At 34.1% G+C, this 14,244-nt stretch overlaps 3 protein-coding genes, 1 non-coding gene and 1 pseudogene across 5 annotated transcripts; 3 read left to right on the top strand and 2 right to left on the bottom strand.

Moving 5' to 3' along the window:
• Positions 1–2,422: 2,422 nt before the first annotated feature.
• E03A3.11 lies at positions 2,423–2,503 on the bottom strand. Its single transcript, NR_052220.1, has one exon. It is a non-coding gene; the product is annotated as an Unclassified non-coding RNA E03A3.11 (non-coding RNA).
• A 917-nt stretch (positions 2,504–3,420) lies between these two features.
• E03A3.5 lies at positions 3,421–5,652 on the bottom strand (annotated as a pseudogene). The gene is made up of 4 exons: positions 5,325–5,652; positions 4,112–4,333; positions 3,951–4,065; positions 3,421–3,895 (listed from the first exon to the last, which is right to left on the bottom strand). Coding segments are annotated over exons 1-4 (1,140 nt in total).
• A 471-nt stretch (positions 5,653–6,123) lies between these two features.
• his-70 (Histone H3.3-like type 1) lies at positions 6,124–6,528 on the top strand (the record flags this gene model as incomplete). The annotated part of the gene is made up of 1 exon (NM_065411.4): positions 6,124–6,528. The coding sequence occupies one exon, from the start codon at positions 6,124–6,126 to the stop codon at positions 6,526–6,528; it is 405 nt and encodes a 134-aa protein (NP_497812.2).
• Positions 6,529–7,499: 971 nt separating this feature from the next.
• his-69 (Putative histone H3.3-like type 3) lies at positions 7,500–7,883 on the top strand (the record flags this gene model as incomplete). Its single annotated transcript, NM_065410.3, has 1 exon — positions 7,500–7,883. One exon carries the CDS (start codon positions 7,500–7,502, stop codon positions 7,881–7,883), a length of 384 nt encoding a protein of 127 aa, NP_497811.1.
• A 383-nt stretch (positions 7,884–8,266) lies between these two features.
• Positions 8,267–13,989, top strand: rcq-5 (ATP-dependent DNA helicase; the record flags this gene model as incomplete). Its single annotated transcript, NM_001322778.4, has 11 exons — positions 8,267–8,413; positions 8,459–8,741; positions 8,994–9,519; positions 9,949–10,156; positions 10,459–10,781; positions 11,132–11,300; positions 11,353–11,450; positions 11,799–11,916; positions 11,961–12,284; positions 12,989–13,156; positions 13,207–13,989. 11 exons carry the CDS (start codon positions 8,267–8,269, stop codon positions 13,306–13,308), a joined length of 2,466 nt encoding a protein of 821 aa, NP_001309439.1. The 3' UTR covers positions 13,309–13,989.
• Positions 13,990–14,244: the final 255 nt, after the last annotated feature.

The raw sequence follows: 14,244 nt of genomic DNA, 5'->3' as shown, positions 1-14,244 counted from the left end.
GATGTAGGCAGGTAGGCAGGCAGGCACGACATTCAAACTTGACGTTTAGTAAGTACCTAGACGACCTACTTTTAATACACCACCACAGTACAAAATCTTCCGGCCGGTGATATAAATAGTTTTAAAAAAAGTTTCTGTGACATTTTCCGATTGGCTACGGTAAATTGAAAATTTGGCAAATTAATTTAAAATTTTTGCTTCTTTCTGAAGTTTTTCATGCTTTAATTTTGATAGCGATTTATAACGTATTTTAATATAAGTTCCATTTTGAAATTGAGGATGCGAATTAATTCAGACAATATGCGGAAAAATCTCTCCTTTAGTTCTACTTCTATTTTTGCAAAAATAGAGTAATTCAGGGTAACTTTTTGTAAAAAGGAGTTTTTTATTAAATCAATTTTTTTACCGGTTCTGAATTTTTCTTTCAATTTTGATTAGTTGTTTTATGAAACGGAAACACATTCATGAAAATTGGAATTTTTTTAAAATTTCGAATTAAATGTTCTTAAGAATCTTAAGAAACTGTAGAGTTTCGGTGATTATATTTTTAAAACAGTTTATGTTTCGCTTCAAAACATTCAAATTTTTAAAACTATTTGAATAATTTTCTAGGCGAGCAGCAAAAAATGGAAAGCAAACAGTTTGAAATTTTCAAAAAAAAACCTAGACTTACGTCCCATATGGTCATTTCTAACGTCCCATATGGTCATTTCAAAAAAGTAATTGTTTTAAACTAAAAAACATAACGATTGAAAAGTTGACATGAAAAAAAAAACTACACTCAGAATTAAAAAAATTGTACGCTTTTCATAAGTAGGGAGATAAATAGATAGCAACGGAAAACACGATTTTTTATCGAAAAAATAATATTCAGAATCAATAGTACATTTGATTAGACAAACCAGTTTTAAAAATAAAATCAAAACTCCTAAAAAATAAAATCATATCGAGGAAAAAACCACAACCAGATGACTAGAACACACATTATTTGAATTGACTAATCACATAATTCACTAGAATTAGCTTTTTGTTCTTTAATGTAGTTCTGCCAGCTGCTACGAAAGTGCAAAAAAATCAGTTCAAAAGATAAAAAATTAATTGCAATAAATGATAAAATAAATTATGCGACACTTTATATATGTAGAGAAAAATTTAGAATTCACGAAAAATTTCTAACAGAATAGTTTTTATGGGTTTCGCCACAAGATAAAAATTATGAAAGCTATTTTTAGTATTGCCCTCTTTATTGGGATTTCTTTATTATTTCTGATTTAGGTTAAGGATTTTAGTATTTCAATTGATTAGTTTAAAAAAATACAGATATAAAAAAGGTTACCATAAACCTTTTCTGGGTGAGACCAGATTTAAAAAGATTTACAAAATAATTGATTGGTAATGCTGTGCGTACTTTCAAGTTTAAGTTTAAGAAGTTTAAGTTTTGAAAAATAGCTGTGAAAGTATTCAACGTCTCTATGAAATTACACAAAACTGCAGAACATTGTAAACCTATTTTAAAACAACATAACAATATGTAAATAAGCCCCGCCCATATACTGGCTATTTCCTGGGAATTTTTAATAACTGTTTTCGTAAAGGACGAGTGTTCTTTATAAAATATTCCAAACGGTTTTCAGACAAGCATTCGGCAAATGGCCAAATGTAAGCAAAATTAAACTTTTTTTTTCAATTTGGAGCAATTTTGCATGTTTGAATACGCACAATGCTGAAATACAAAACTTTAAAATATATTTCGAACATTCGCAAAAAAACTTTGTTTGGTCAACTTCCAAAATGAAGTGTGGCAAAAACTGAGTGATCACATCTTTTCAAATGAAATTTTAAGAAATAGGGAAACATTTTCCGACGTTTCACAATGATATTAGGATATTCTAGTATTATAAGAGTGGTTTTTGAAAATTTCATCTACGGTGAAACTCCGCCTTTAATAACAACAGAGAGCTCATGGTCTCAAGATGATAGTATTAAAATCTTAGATTATGGGGATGCGGATACCAGAGTTGGGGTGTATGAGATTCTTGTAAAAATCTTGTTGGAATTCAAGAGGTGATTGGGAAGGATACCACAGGTTTTCAGGAGAATTACCCAATTGGTATACATTGAATGGGGCCCGGTTAGGACAAGGAAAAACAGAGAGAAGGAGAAGATGAAGAAGGGCTGTCTGGGGTTAGTAGAAGAAGGCGGCGAAGAAGAAGAAGCAGAAGAAGAAGGGACCAATCAATACGAGGAGTCTTTCTCTCTTAGTCAGCAAAGGGATGCACGACATAGACAGAGAGACACGGGCGGCGCAGAGCCTTTTTTCGACACACGCTGCGGCTCCGGCTTCCGAATGCTCTATGATTCTATCTGGGGAGCCATGTTGGACACAAAGTGCAGGCGGGTGGCGGAAGGAGGAAAAAGGCGGCAAGTAAGTAAGCCCCCCTGGGAATCATTGTTTGGATGAAGAAGGAGAAGAAGAAAAGGAAGAGAAGACAACTTGGTGATGGACACACATACAAATACTTGTAGAAGATGAAGATAAAGTTGGAAGACACGTTCTTCTGATTTTAAATTATTAAAAAGCAAATTATCTGAATTTTTGTGAATTAGATTCCTTCTTAAAAATAACCTTCTAAATAGAGTTTTACCAAAAATTTAGCTCCACACGGTGTGGATTTTCTAACAAAAAATTCAAAAAAAAATGTATGACTGAAAGTGCACTTTTTCTGCTTGGACTTGGCGGTTGTAGATTCTTTTGGAATTTGGTTTTTAAATTCTGAAAGACCACAAAATTTGCAACAAAATGGCTACAGGGATTTTTCAAAAAGTTAATTTGAAGCTAGATATTAATTTTCAAAGTTAGGAGAATCTAGTAATTTTTCATATAAATGGTCTGTGCTGTTGTGGCTTGGGCTCCGTAGAGCTTTGCGGATGCATATATATAAGCATTTTAAAAATTAAAAATTAAAGTTTTTCAAAGTTTATCCGAAATTTTCTTTGTGAAAAAATATCACACACAAAGCTTCGAAAATTTACATTTACACCGCCGAAAACACCAAAAGTCCGCAAAAATCCACTCAAAAAATGAAATCAAAAACTTTCAAATTGATTTTTTTCCATTTCAAATTGCTTCAACTTTCTCTAATAAAGCTTCTCTCCGATGACATCAAGTAAGAAAAATAAAAACTTTATTATAATAATAATAATAATAATAATTTATTACGCTCGCTGGGAGACGTGAAGGAATACAGAATACAAAAGTTATCATTGTTCGCTTGAACTAGAATTGGTGCAGTCGGGCAATTGTTTCCATTCCATTAGAATGTTGTCCTTGTCCTTGCGTTGTCCTTGCGTAGACTCCCCCATATTGGGCGAGCGATTCCCGAGTGAAAATATTCACGGAATCATCCAAATAAAAATCGATTATTTCCGATCAACCATGTTCCATATCAAATGCCATCCTTTATATTGATATCTCCCATCTGACACAAATTTAAATGAAACTTCATTAGAATCACTTAGCCAGTTCCATGGAGCAACAACTAAATTACCGGAGAGTCTTGATACAGGCTTTGTAATTGTTTGATTAAAGCTATCGAATATTTCCAAATAATCAAAAGTCTGTTGAGTCAGGAAATCAGTGATGGTCACGTTGATCTGTGCTCCTTGAGCAACTTGAATGTAGTAAAGCTGTTTGTCAGATGTGTCATAATTATTTGGGTAATTCGGTGATGTTAGTTCTCCACTTGTAGTCGTATTTGATATAATTGGAGGCTGAACTCGTTCAACATTCCATGCATAAAATCCAGTATCAGTGATTACATAGTTTGTACGGAAGACAATTAGAAGGAAGCTTCCGTTTGAACGATATGTGTAATCACTGATGTTACCAGATAGTCTGAAATTATTTTTAAAAGTTCCTTGGAAACTTAAAGATCTTGAAGCTAGAGTACCCAACAATTCGATCAGGATACAATGTGCTGTTCTTCTCGTAAATTTCCACGAAATCATAATTTTTTTCCGTTTTGATTTTTGAAAAATAAATATTCACTGAGAATCCCTCGGGTGCTAAGATCAAGTCAATATAAATCAATTTTCAGCCGAATCAACCTACGATAAATATAATACAAGCACATTAGTTTGTTGTAGTATTGATTCGGATACTGTGGTGATTGAATTGATCCGAAAGTTCCATTTTGTATTCCTCCATTACACAATTTTGGAACTATTTTACAAAATGCATATTGCTGCTGATAACATTGTGTAGTTTGGAGCCCAATATTTGAGCCAACGCCTTTGAATGGGACACAATCACCGTTGGTTGTTGTTGGCTCACCTGGAAAAAAGTCGATTTTTTAAGGATGTTCAATAAAAAATCCAACTCTAGAGTAAAAAAAAACGTTTAAAAAATCTTTAAAAATCAAACTGAAACTAAACATTGCATTATCTAGCAGTTTTTATAAGTGAACATTACGGACAACACTAATTCTCTATTTACCTGGTCTCGCCACGACCGAAAACGCATTAATGAAAACCCAAATACGGAATTCATTAGAGACTTCGAGGTCTTTGGCTCCAGCTTCTTGTCAAAGTTTAGCCCAAAAATATTAGATTGGATCAAAAGTTGATTAAACTTGATTTAAGCTGCACCCAAGTTCAGCCTAATTTGGACTCAGCCCTTGGAAAACTTTGACCCAGGTTCAAAACGAAACAAAAAAGTTTGGATCGTATTCGGATTAAAATTGGGCTCAGCCTAAACCAAGTTATGTGTCCCCAAATCCCGAAATCAATATTTTGAAGTCAAACTTGTTCAAGAAGTTAGAGCCAAATGCTAAGGAGTGGGATTACGGTAGTTTCTATATTTGCGCAATTCTCTCTGGACAATCCTATAAAAAATCAGTATTTATGCCGAATAAACCGCAAACGGAATGCATCTTCCCGCGATCGCAATCACTGTGCTTAGTGTCCTATAGGCTATGGTAAGTTACGGTAGGTTCGCGGCGAGAAATCAGGCATGCGCAGGCAGCAAAGAAAGCTGATGTCCATTGTCCTGGAATAAATACAGGGGGGCTGATAGCTCAGTCGGTAGTGGTGGCCGCTAGCAGTCTGGAGGTCACGAGTTCAAGTCCGGCCTCATCCCCTAGGTTCACCCAGCCTCTATTGGGAAGTGGAGCAATCCACGACTGGATTATCGGCCACAGTCCCCGGCTAGGACGTGGCTTAAAATTACAGCCCAGAGGGATCACCACCAGGCAGTGTACCTGAATCCCAGATCCGCAGTGCATAGCACTTGAAGAACGGATCGTCCTTTAATCCTTTAATCCTTTAATAAAATATTCCAGTTGTTGTATTTCGCTTTGACGCTATACATGGTTGAACCATTAACTGAGAGGTTAAATCTGCAAAAAACTGAAGAAAAAACTGAAAATCTCGTCCCACTCACTAGCAAAAAATTCCAGCTCTTTCTTCTTGAATCAAAGAAACTAATTTTCCACCAATGGCCTGACAATAGGAAACAGCTCCATCAAAATCATAGAAATCATCAGATAAATGATAACAAATTGCAGTTTCTGGATAAAAAGTGTTACGATAGGGGCACTCGCCGTCTGTTAAAACCGCCGGAAGCAAGGCTAAAAATGCGAGAATTCGAATCATTTGGATCAGAATGAAAAAGTGTCAAATGAGGAGAATTTATATGGGTTTAAAAAAACAAAGAATACATTTTCTTATCAGAAAAGATTATAAGCATAATGTTCATTGAAATCACCGGAACCACGTTTTTGAACGAAATGGGGTTTTATCTAGGAAATAAAACTTAATACAAGAGGACTCATAAGTCTATAAAAAGCAGTTGGACAGTTAGAAAAACTGATGATTGTTAACTAAAATGATTTTGAAAATGTCTTCTCCCAATTTACCGAAACTTTGAGTGATAATTTTTAAAATTTTGGAGTGTTTATTTTGAATATCTATTTGTAAATTTGAACAGTTTTAAAATTAAATTTAAAGTGACGTTTTGAAAAAAACATTATGGCCCTTATGTTTTTCCACATAATGCCACGTTGCGGGACATTATAAAAGGACTCAGTTTTTTTGAGAACAAATCAGTTCTCACTTTTAGCCACGATGGCTCGAACCAAGCACACTGCTCGCAAGTCGTTTGGAGGAAAAGCTCCGAGAAAGTCATTGGCGACGAAGGCTGCTCGTAAGGTTTTCCCCGTCGACGGACAAGTCAAGAAGCGCTATCGGCCAAGTTCCAATGCACTCAAGGAAATTCGAAAATATCAAAAATCCACGGAGCTGCTGGTCCGCAAGTTGCCATTCCAACGTCTCGTTCGTGAAGTCGCTCAAGAAATCATGCCGAACGTTCGATTCCAATCTGCTGCCATTCAGGCTCTTCATGAAGCTGCTGAAGCTTATCTCATCGGACTCTTCGAGGATACCAACTTGTGTGCCATCCATGCAAAGCGAGTCACCATCATGCCGAAGGACATGCAGTTGGCTAGAAGAATTCGTGGCGAGCGTGGATAATTCAAGAATTTAGAAGAGCAACTAATGGAAATAAACCTGTCATTTGTCGTTTTTCTAAATAAAATCTTGATCAATGCCCGTGTTTCTTGTTTAATCTTTAAGAACATTTCAGAATTATGAACTATTTTTAAAGGTTGAGTCCGGTCGACGATTACTTTACTCTAAAATACTCGACATGAAGAAATACCAAAAGTTTGAATTTCCTCCAATATATATTTGCAATATGAGAACTTGTAAGACCCTTCAGACGGAGCGTGCCGGAAATTTTGATTGATTCGATGTAGCAAGCTAGACTGTTTTATATATGTTCATGACTGGTGGCATCTCAGTGTGATCAAATATTTTGAGAACGAAAATTATCGAAGAATAGAACATTTTCGTTTTTTCGGGTTTCAATTTTCCGATTTTTCTGAAAAATTTTGAATTTTAATTGTATTTTCTTCATCCTTGAGTTGTCGCACGAGTGGCCCAGTTGTCCATATATACATGCACTTTTCGATTTTTTGTAGATTTTTCAATATTCATATCAAAGTTACGAAACTGTGTCTGCAGTGGATGGGCGTGGCCTAAAGTTTACGGAGACACCTCCAATTCAGAATTATGAAATTGGAAATTAGTTTTCTTAAGGTATCGTTAGGATTACTGTAATGCGAAAATTCTTTTTTTAATTTTATCTCGTTTTCGCCTCTTTAATGTCAGTTTTTCGTCATTTAAAAAATGTTTATTTTTTAAAATAAAATTTTTTTTAATTTGAAAAAAAAATCAATTAAACAATTTCCTTACGAAACTTTCTTTTTTTAATTTTTTTTTTCAAATAAAAAACTAACTTTTTAAACAAAGAAACTGACATTAAAGTTCGAACAACAAAAGAAAATATTGCAAAAATATAAATTTTTGCATTACAGTAACCCTAACGGCACCTTTAAACAAATTTCAAATTTCAAATACATAAAAAACAAATTTTCAGTAGGATGTGTCCCGGAGGAAAAGCACCAAGAAAGCAATTGGCAACGAAAGCTGCTCGAAAGAACGCAATCGTCGTCGGAGCCGTGAAGAAGCCGCATCGTTTCCGTCCTGGAACTGTCGCTCTTCGCGAGATCAGACGCTATCAAAAGTCCACTGATCTTCTTCTCCGCAAGCTGCCATTCCAACGTCTTGTTCGTGAAATCGCTCAAGACGTCAAACAGGATCTTCGCTTCCAATCGGCTGCAATTCAAGCTCTTCAAGAGGCCTCCGAGTACTTCCTTGTCGGACTCTTCGAGGACACCAACTTGTGTGCCATCCACGCTAAGCGAGTCACCATTATGCCAAAGGACATGCAACTTGCTAGAAGAATTCGAGGCGAACGCAACTAAATTCAACTAGCCCAACTAACCGAACCCAACGGCCCTCTTTAAGGCCACAAGTTAAAATCCTATTTTTATTGATAAATTTGTTTGCTTTTCTGTCTTAAAGATTGCGTTATACGAATTATACTAGTTATAACTTAATTGAAGCATTATATTTATTATTTCACAACTTTATTAATCCAGAATTTAGGTAAATTCCTTCCCAAAAGCTCCTAAAATGGATTTAATAAATAAATTCAGTTTAAGTTTCCGCCAATGAAAAAGTGCGACGGAGCGTACTTGCCACATTTTGACAAACTTGACCGAAAATGTTTTATTTTGAAACAAATTAAATTAAATGCTTATTTCTCGTGTAATTTCTCCATGTTTAAATATATTTTAATCAAAAAATGACTGAAATCCAATTTTCAGAGATGAGCTCGGGTAAAAGAAGCCTGGAAACGATTACCATCGACGATTCTGACGAGGAGACCGACAAAGAGCCAGCTGCGAAGAAACCATCGAACTATACAGCATGGGCTGAAATATTCAATAAAGTATGCTATAACTCAAATTGCGGTCCATAAATTTATAAATTTCAGAAGAAAACAGAATCATCAGCGGTGTCTGCAATCGAGAAAGCGAAGAAAGATTCTGAAAAGGAGAGGCAGCGTCAAAAATTGAGGGAGGCAATAATGGAGCGAAAACGACGAGAAGCTTTGATGAACGAGCCGAAGAAACAAAAAATTGAGCCCGTATCAACTGTGAAGCTGGAAAAATCTGTAAATCAGAAAATTTCTGCAAATTCTGAAGATTTCGATGTTTCTGGGCCTTCAAATAGTCGGGAAACACAAGAATCGCCGCTAGATCCGAATGATTTTGTTGGTGAGAATTAGAAAGAAAAAAAAGCTTGACTTTTCTGAAAATCGCTTGAAATTTTAGCCATTTTTCCGAAAAATAACGGAATTTTGGATATTTTTCCAGTAAAAAAAGGTTTTTTAAAATGTAAAAAGTGAAACGATTTCAGAATTTTTCTCTAAAAAATCTAAAAAAACATTTTTATGACTTTCTAGACCCTGATTACTTAATTTTTGATTTTTTTTTTCAACCAAAATCTGCATAATTCTAATTTTTCAGCGAATCCACTTGCAATTGGAACTGGAGAACGATTAATTCGTGGACAAGACATTATCGAACGTCGGGATAAAGTGTTTCTCGAGCTCTTCTGCCACAAAAAATATCGAAGTCGCCTCCAAATGCAAGCAATCAACTGTATTCTGAAGAGAAAATGCGATGTCTACGTGTCTCTTCCCACTGGAGCTGGAAAATCTCTGTGCTATCAACTTCCAGCAGTCGTTCATGGTGGAATTACTGTAGTGATCTCTCCACTTATTGCGTTAATGAAAGATCAAATTTCATCGTTAAAACGAAAAGGAATTCCATGTGAAACTCTAAATTCCACACTAACGACGGTTGAAAGAAGTCGAATTATGGGAGAGCTGGCAAAAGAGAAACCGACAATTCGAATGTTATATTTGACAGCAGAAGGTGTTGCAACTGATGGAACAAAGAAATTATTGAATGGTTTAGCGAATCGGGATGTTCTTCGATATATTGTTGTTGATGAGGCACATTGTGTTACTCAATGGGGACATGATTTCAGGTCATTTTTATCCTTAATTGATAAATAAAGAAATCTTCTTCGAAAGTCTGAAAAACCCTAATTGCCAGAAATTTTCATTGTCGGAAAAGTGCCGGTTTTGTAAATTTGCCGAAATTATCAACTGCACATTTTTGAAACTATTCCCTTTTGTTTTGAAATTCTATAGACTTCCATTTTTTCCTTTTTGAATTGATAGTTTTTGCGTTTTTTTGCGAAAAATACGGTACCCGGTCTCAACACGACAAATTTTTGTTAAATGCAAAAGGTGTTATCGAAAAAATCGAAAAAGGTGCAACCTTTTTCGATAAAAATGTAGTTTTGATTCCAAAATTTCATTTGTTAAAACTTTATCAAAACAATACAAAAAATTAAATGTTGAATAAATAACAATTTAATTTTATTCAAAAATCTACAATAAATATATTTCAGACCCGACTACCTAACTCTCGGATCCCTTCGCGATGTGTGTCCTGGTGTTCCATGGGTGGCTTTAACTGCAACTGCAAATGCAAAAGCTCAAGATGATATTGCATTCCAACTAAAGCTTCGAAATCCAGAGAGCTTCAAGTCGGGAACATATCGAGATAACCTTTTCTACGATGTTGCTATGAGAGATCATCTTGCTACTGCTCCGGAGTATTTATTCAGACGCGAAATTTTGCGATTTTTGCCCCAAAAATACTGTGCATTGTCTCGACACGAAAAGGGATGAGAAAGTGCTGTAGTTTCAAGATTTTGCTGATTTTGCATAGTTCTTCGGTAAAAAATATGTTTAACGATATAAAAATCGCACGAAAAACTAAGAAAATTCCACAGCAACAAATGTTTAAAATTACAGTACTCTCTTCACACCTTTTTGCATTTAACAAAAACTTGCGTGTCGAGACCTAGTATTGTTTTTTTTTTGCAGAAAAAGTAGCTTAAAAGTCGAAATTTCAGAACCACATGGCATCATTTATAACAAAATGCCTGACCGTCGATGCAAAAACCAGCTCCTCGAATCTAACAAAACATGAAAAAGCCGAACGATCACAAAACAAGAAAACATTCACTGGATCAGCAATTGTGTACTGTAGATCAAGAAATGAATGTGGACAAGTTGCTAAAATGCTCGAAATTGCCGGAATTCCAGCAATGGCTTATCATGCTGGTTTAGGAAAAAAAGATAGAAATGAGGTTCAGGAGAAATGGATGAATAATGAGATTCCGGTGGTTGCTGCGACGGTTGCATTTGGAATGGGTATTGATAAACCTGATGTTAGGTAATTTCAAAAAAATTGATGTGCCTTGTTAAAGGCGCACGGACTTTGTTCAGATGGGTCTCGAGGCGCAAAAAGTTTATGGTAGTATTTGTAATTTTTGCCTCTGCATTCTCGTTTGTTTACAATTTTTCAATGAAATTACTTCGTTTCTTTGCAACTTTTTTGATTGAAAAATTCGCTCAAAATGAAGTAATATTATAGAAAATCAATTAAAGCACTACCGTAGCCATTTTTTTATTGTGCGCCGAGACCCATCTGAATAATTCTGTGCGTCTTTAACAAAGCATATGAAACTCTAGCGAAATTGCAATATATTATCTTTACGAAAATTAAATAAAAAATGTTTGTAGAGCTGTAATTCACTGGTCTCCATCGCAAAATCTGGCAGGATATTATCAAGAAGCCGGAAGAGCTGGAAGAGATGGAAAACGAAGTTATTGTCGGATTTATTACTCGAAACAAGACAAAAATGCTCTAAATTTTTTGGTTTCTGGAGAGTTGGCAAAGTTAAGAGAGAAGGTATTCGTTAATTTGAGAAAAATTGAAATTTTATTAATTTTTAAATTTTCAGGCAAAAAAGAACAACGCAGAGGGGGAGAAAGCTGAAATGCAGATAAAATCGATTCAGACAGGGCTTGCAAAAATGCTAGAATATTGTGAGAGTGCAAGGTATTAAAATATTCAAAATATCGTGAAATTTCAGAAAAAAACCACGAAAAAAATAATTTTCTGTGAAATGCGAAAACGTGTGTGCCTTTAAAAAGAATACTGTAGTTTCAAACTCGTTTTTTTCTGGAATTTTCGTTGATATTTATTTTAAAAATAACTATAAAAATCGATGAAAATCTGCGAATGTTTAAACCTACAGTACTCTTGTTTAAAGGCGCACACCTTTTTGTATTTAGCAAATATTTATCGTGTCGAGACCCGATACCGTGTTTTCGGCCCAAAATCTCGCCTCTGAGTAATAATCATGGAGAACATTTTGAATTTCACTAAATTTTCCATTAATTACAGATGTCGTCATGTTTCCATTGCAAGTTTCTTCGATGACACAGAGTGCCGTCCGTGCAAGACCAATTGTGATTACTGTAGAGATCCCACTAAGACAATCAGAAATGTTGAAGCTTTTATTGTTGGTTTTATATTAAATTTCAAAAAAAAACCCAATTTTTGCAGAATAGCGAAGCATCAACAGGCCGTAGTATGTTCAGAAAGTCTGCTTCATCTGGAGAAAGTGGATTTGATAGTGTATATGGAGGAGGAAAACGTGGTGGAGAAACAGAAGATGAACTATTATCAGCTGCAAGTACATCGAAAGATGCAATGGATCGAATGGAACAAGAAGAAGCAAAACGAGTTCGATCAGTTATTTCCCAAGAATTTGCGAAACGAAGACAGGCGGCACCTCCACCAAGAGCCACTGCGAGACGGGTAGAACCGGCGACTGATGTGAATGTGATTAAACCGGAACAAAATGTTATTAAGAATGTGACTCTTGAGGTAGAAAATCGGGAAAAAAATATTGAAAATTGAAAAATGGAAAACAAATGTTTAGAAAATTTAAAGAAATTTTTTTAAATCAAAATTTGTTTATTTTGATCAGAAATTTTGCTTTCAAAAATAGAAAAAAATATCCAAATTTTAAGTTTTTTTTTTTTGGATAAATTTCAAAAAGTTCGAAAAAATAAAAAGGAGAGAAAATTAAATAAATATTACAGTCGTGCCGAGACCTGGAATAATTGAAAATCGAAAATTTTCGTTTCATTTTTTTGGAAAAGTTTCAGAAAAAAAACTTTATTGTTTATGAAAAATGCATCTTTTTCTCAATATTTTTTGGAAAATTTTGCGCTTTTTTCTGTAAAACACCGAAAAATGTAAAACTTTTCGACTAGAATTTTGATTGGAAAAGTTTTATTTGCAACAAAATGTATTTGGACAAGTAATAAAAAAAATTATGCACGAAAAAATAAAAGAAAATTAAGAAGTTTTAATGTTCGATTTGTTTTCTTCTTTCTTTCAAAAAATAATGGATTTTTTTGTTAATTCCCGAAAAAAAATTCGATTTTCTCTGAAAATGAAAAAAAAAACTTTTTTTTATATTTCTTAATTCAATTTACTTAAATTTGAAAAAGAAATAAGAAATTTTTCGATATATTTTCTACAAAAAATTGTTAATTTTCCAATTAAACATTTTTTTCATTCAGACTCGAGAAAACTGGGTTCGATTTCTTCATCGTGCTCTTGATTCAAATTGGATTGTTTCGGGACCACCAGCTGGTGTTACAACGAAACAATGTGCCGAACAACTGGAATATGGACTATATTCAATTTCAAAAAATGAGACAACTTATAAGAATAAGTGTGGACACAAGGTAATTTGTGATTTGGAATCTTTTTCTTTTAGAAAAATTCATATTTACAGCTGGCTGAAATCAAGAAATTGACACTGAAGAATGCTCCTTTCGCCTACACAAATACAGAAGTTGAGCAGAATGGATTTGTTAAAGCTTCCAATTTATCATAGAAACGCAGTTTAATTTTTATCTTTTTTTTTTGTATCATGATTTTTTTTTAATTACAAGCGAGCATTCGGATTTTGCTTTATTTAGCATGCATTATTAGAAAACAAAAAAAGTGGAAAAAAATCCGTTCAAAAAAAATTTTTTTTTGTCGATCGTCAAAAAATTTTTTATCGAAAATTCTTAATTTTTCCTGCAAAAATGATGTAACCTAGTGTAACCTATTTTAACACATACAAAACATATCAATTTAGTTCGATACACTAAAATTATAATAGAAAATATAATTTTTTCGGATAATTTTTGAGTTTTTGAATATTTCTTGAGATTCAAATTTCAACCTCAAATGATTTGTATGTGTAAAAATGGTTTACACTTGGTTACATCATTTTTGTATAAAAATTTTTTTCGGAGGAAAAATATAAAGAAACGAGTGATGTAGGCAGACATGAAATATCAGGTAATTTATTTTAAAAAACATTTTGATACATATTACAAAGTTAACTGAGACAATAATTAGTATTGCTTTGGAAAGCGATCATGCCAAATGAAAAAGTCTAAATTGTTGGTAGACCTCAATAAGATAGTAGCAATCGTTCCGTCATTTCTTTTAATGTCAAGCCCATTTTCACAATCCCATTTGGTAAAGCCATATGTAAAACTCGTTCTGAAACTGTATAAGATTATCTCTGTACAATTTTGTGTCGATGAGGATTTTCTGAAAAGTTGAGTAGTCTTACGCTTAGTGGCCGAATTAGACTTTGAAAATTTTTTTTAGTTCTATTTTTCGTGCTCAGTCTCTAATTTCCTTCGTTTTCTTGTGATGTGGATGTAAGTATTGAAGCAACAATTGACCCACATGTTGGGGATACATCAAAAGAGGATATATTGATCAAAAGGGCACAGTGCGCCCAACTACTAGAAAACTATTTCATCCTGAA

This window comes from Caenorhabditis elegans, chromosome III, assembly GCF_000002985.6.
Source record: "Caenorhabditis elegans chromosome III".
In the NCBI taxonomy this organism is placed as follows: Eukaryota; Metazoa; Nematoda; class Chromadorea; order Rhabditida; family Rhabditidae; genus Caenorhabditis; species Caenorhabditis elegans.
Note: the sequence above shows the minus strand (reverse complement) of the source record. Positions and strands in the feature narration are given on the sequence as shown.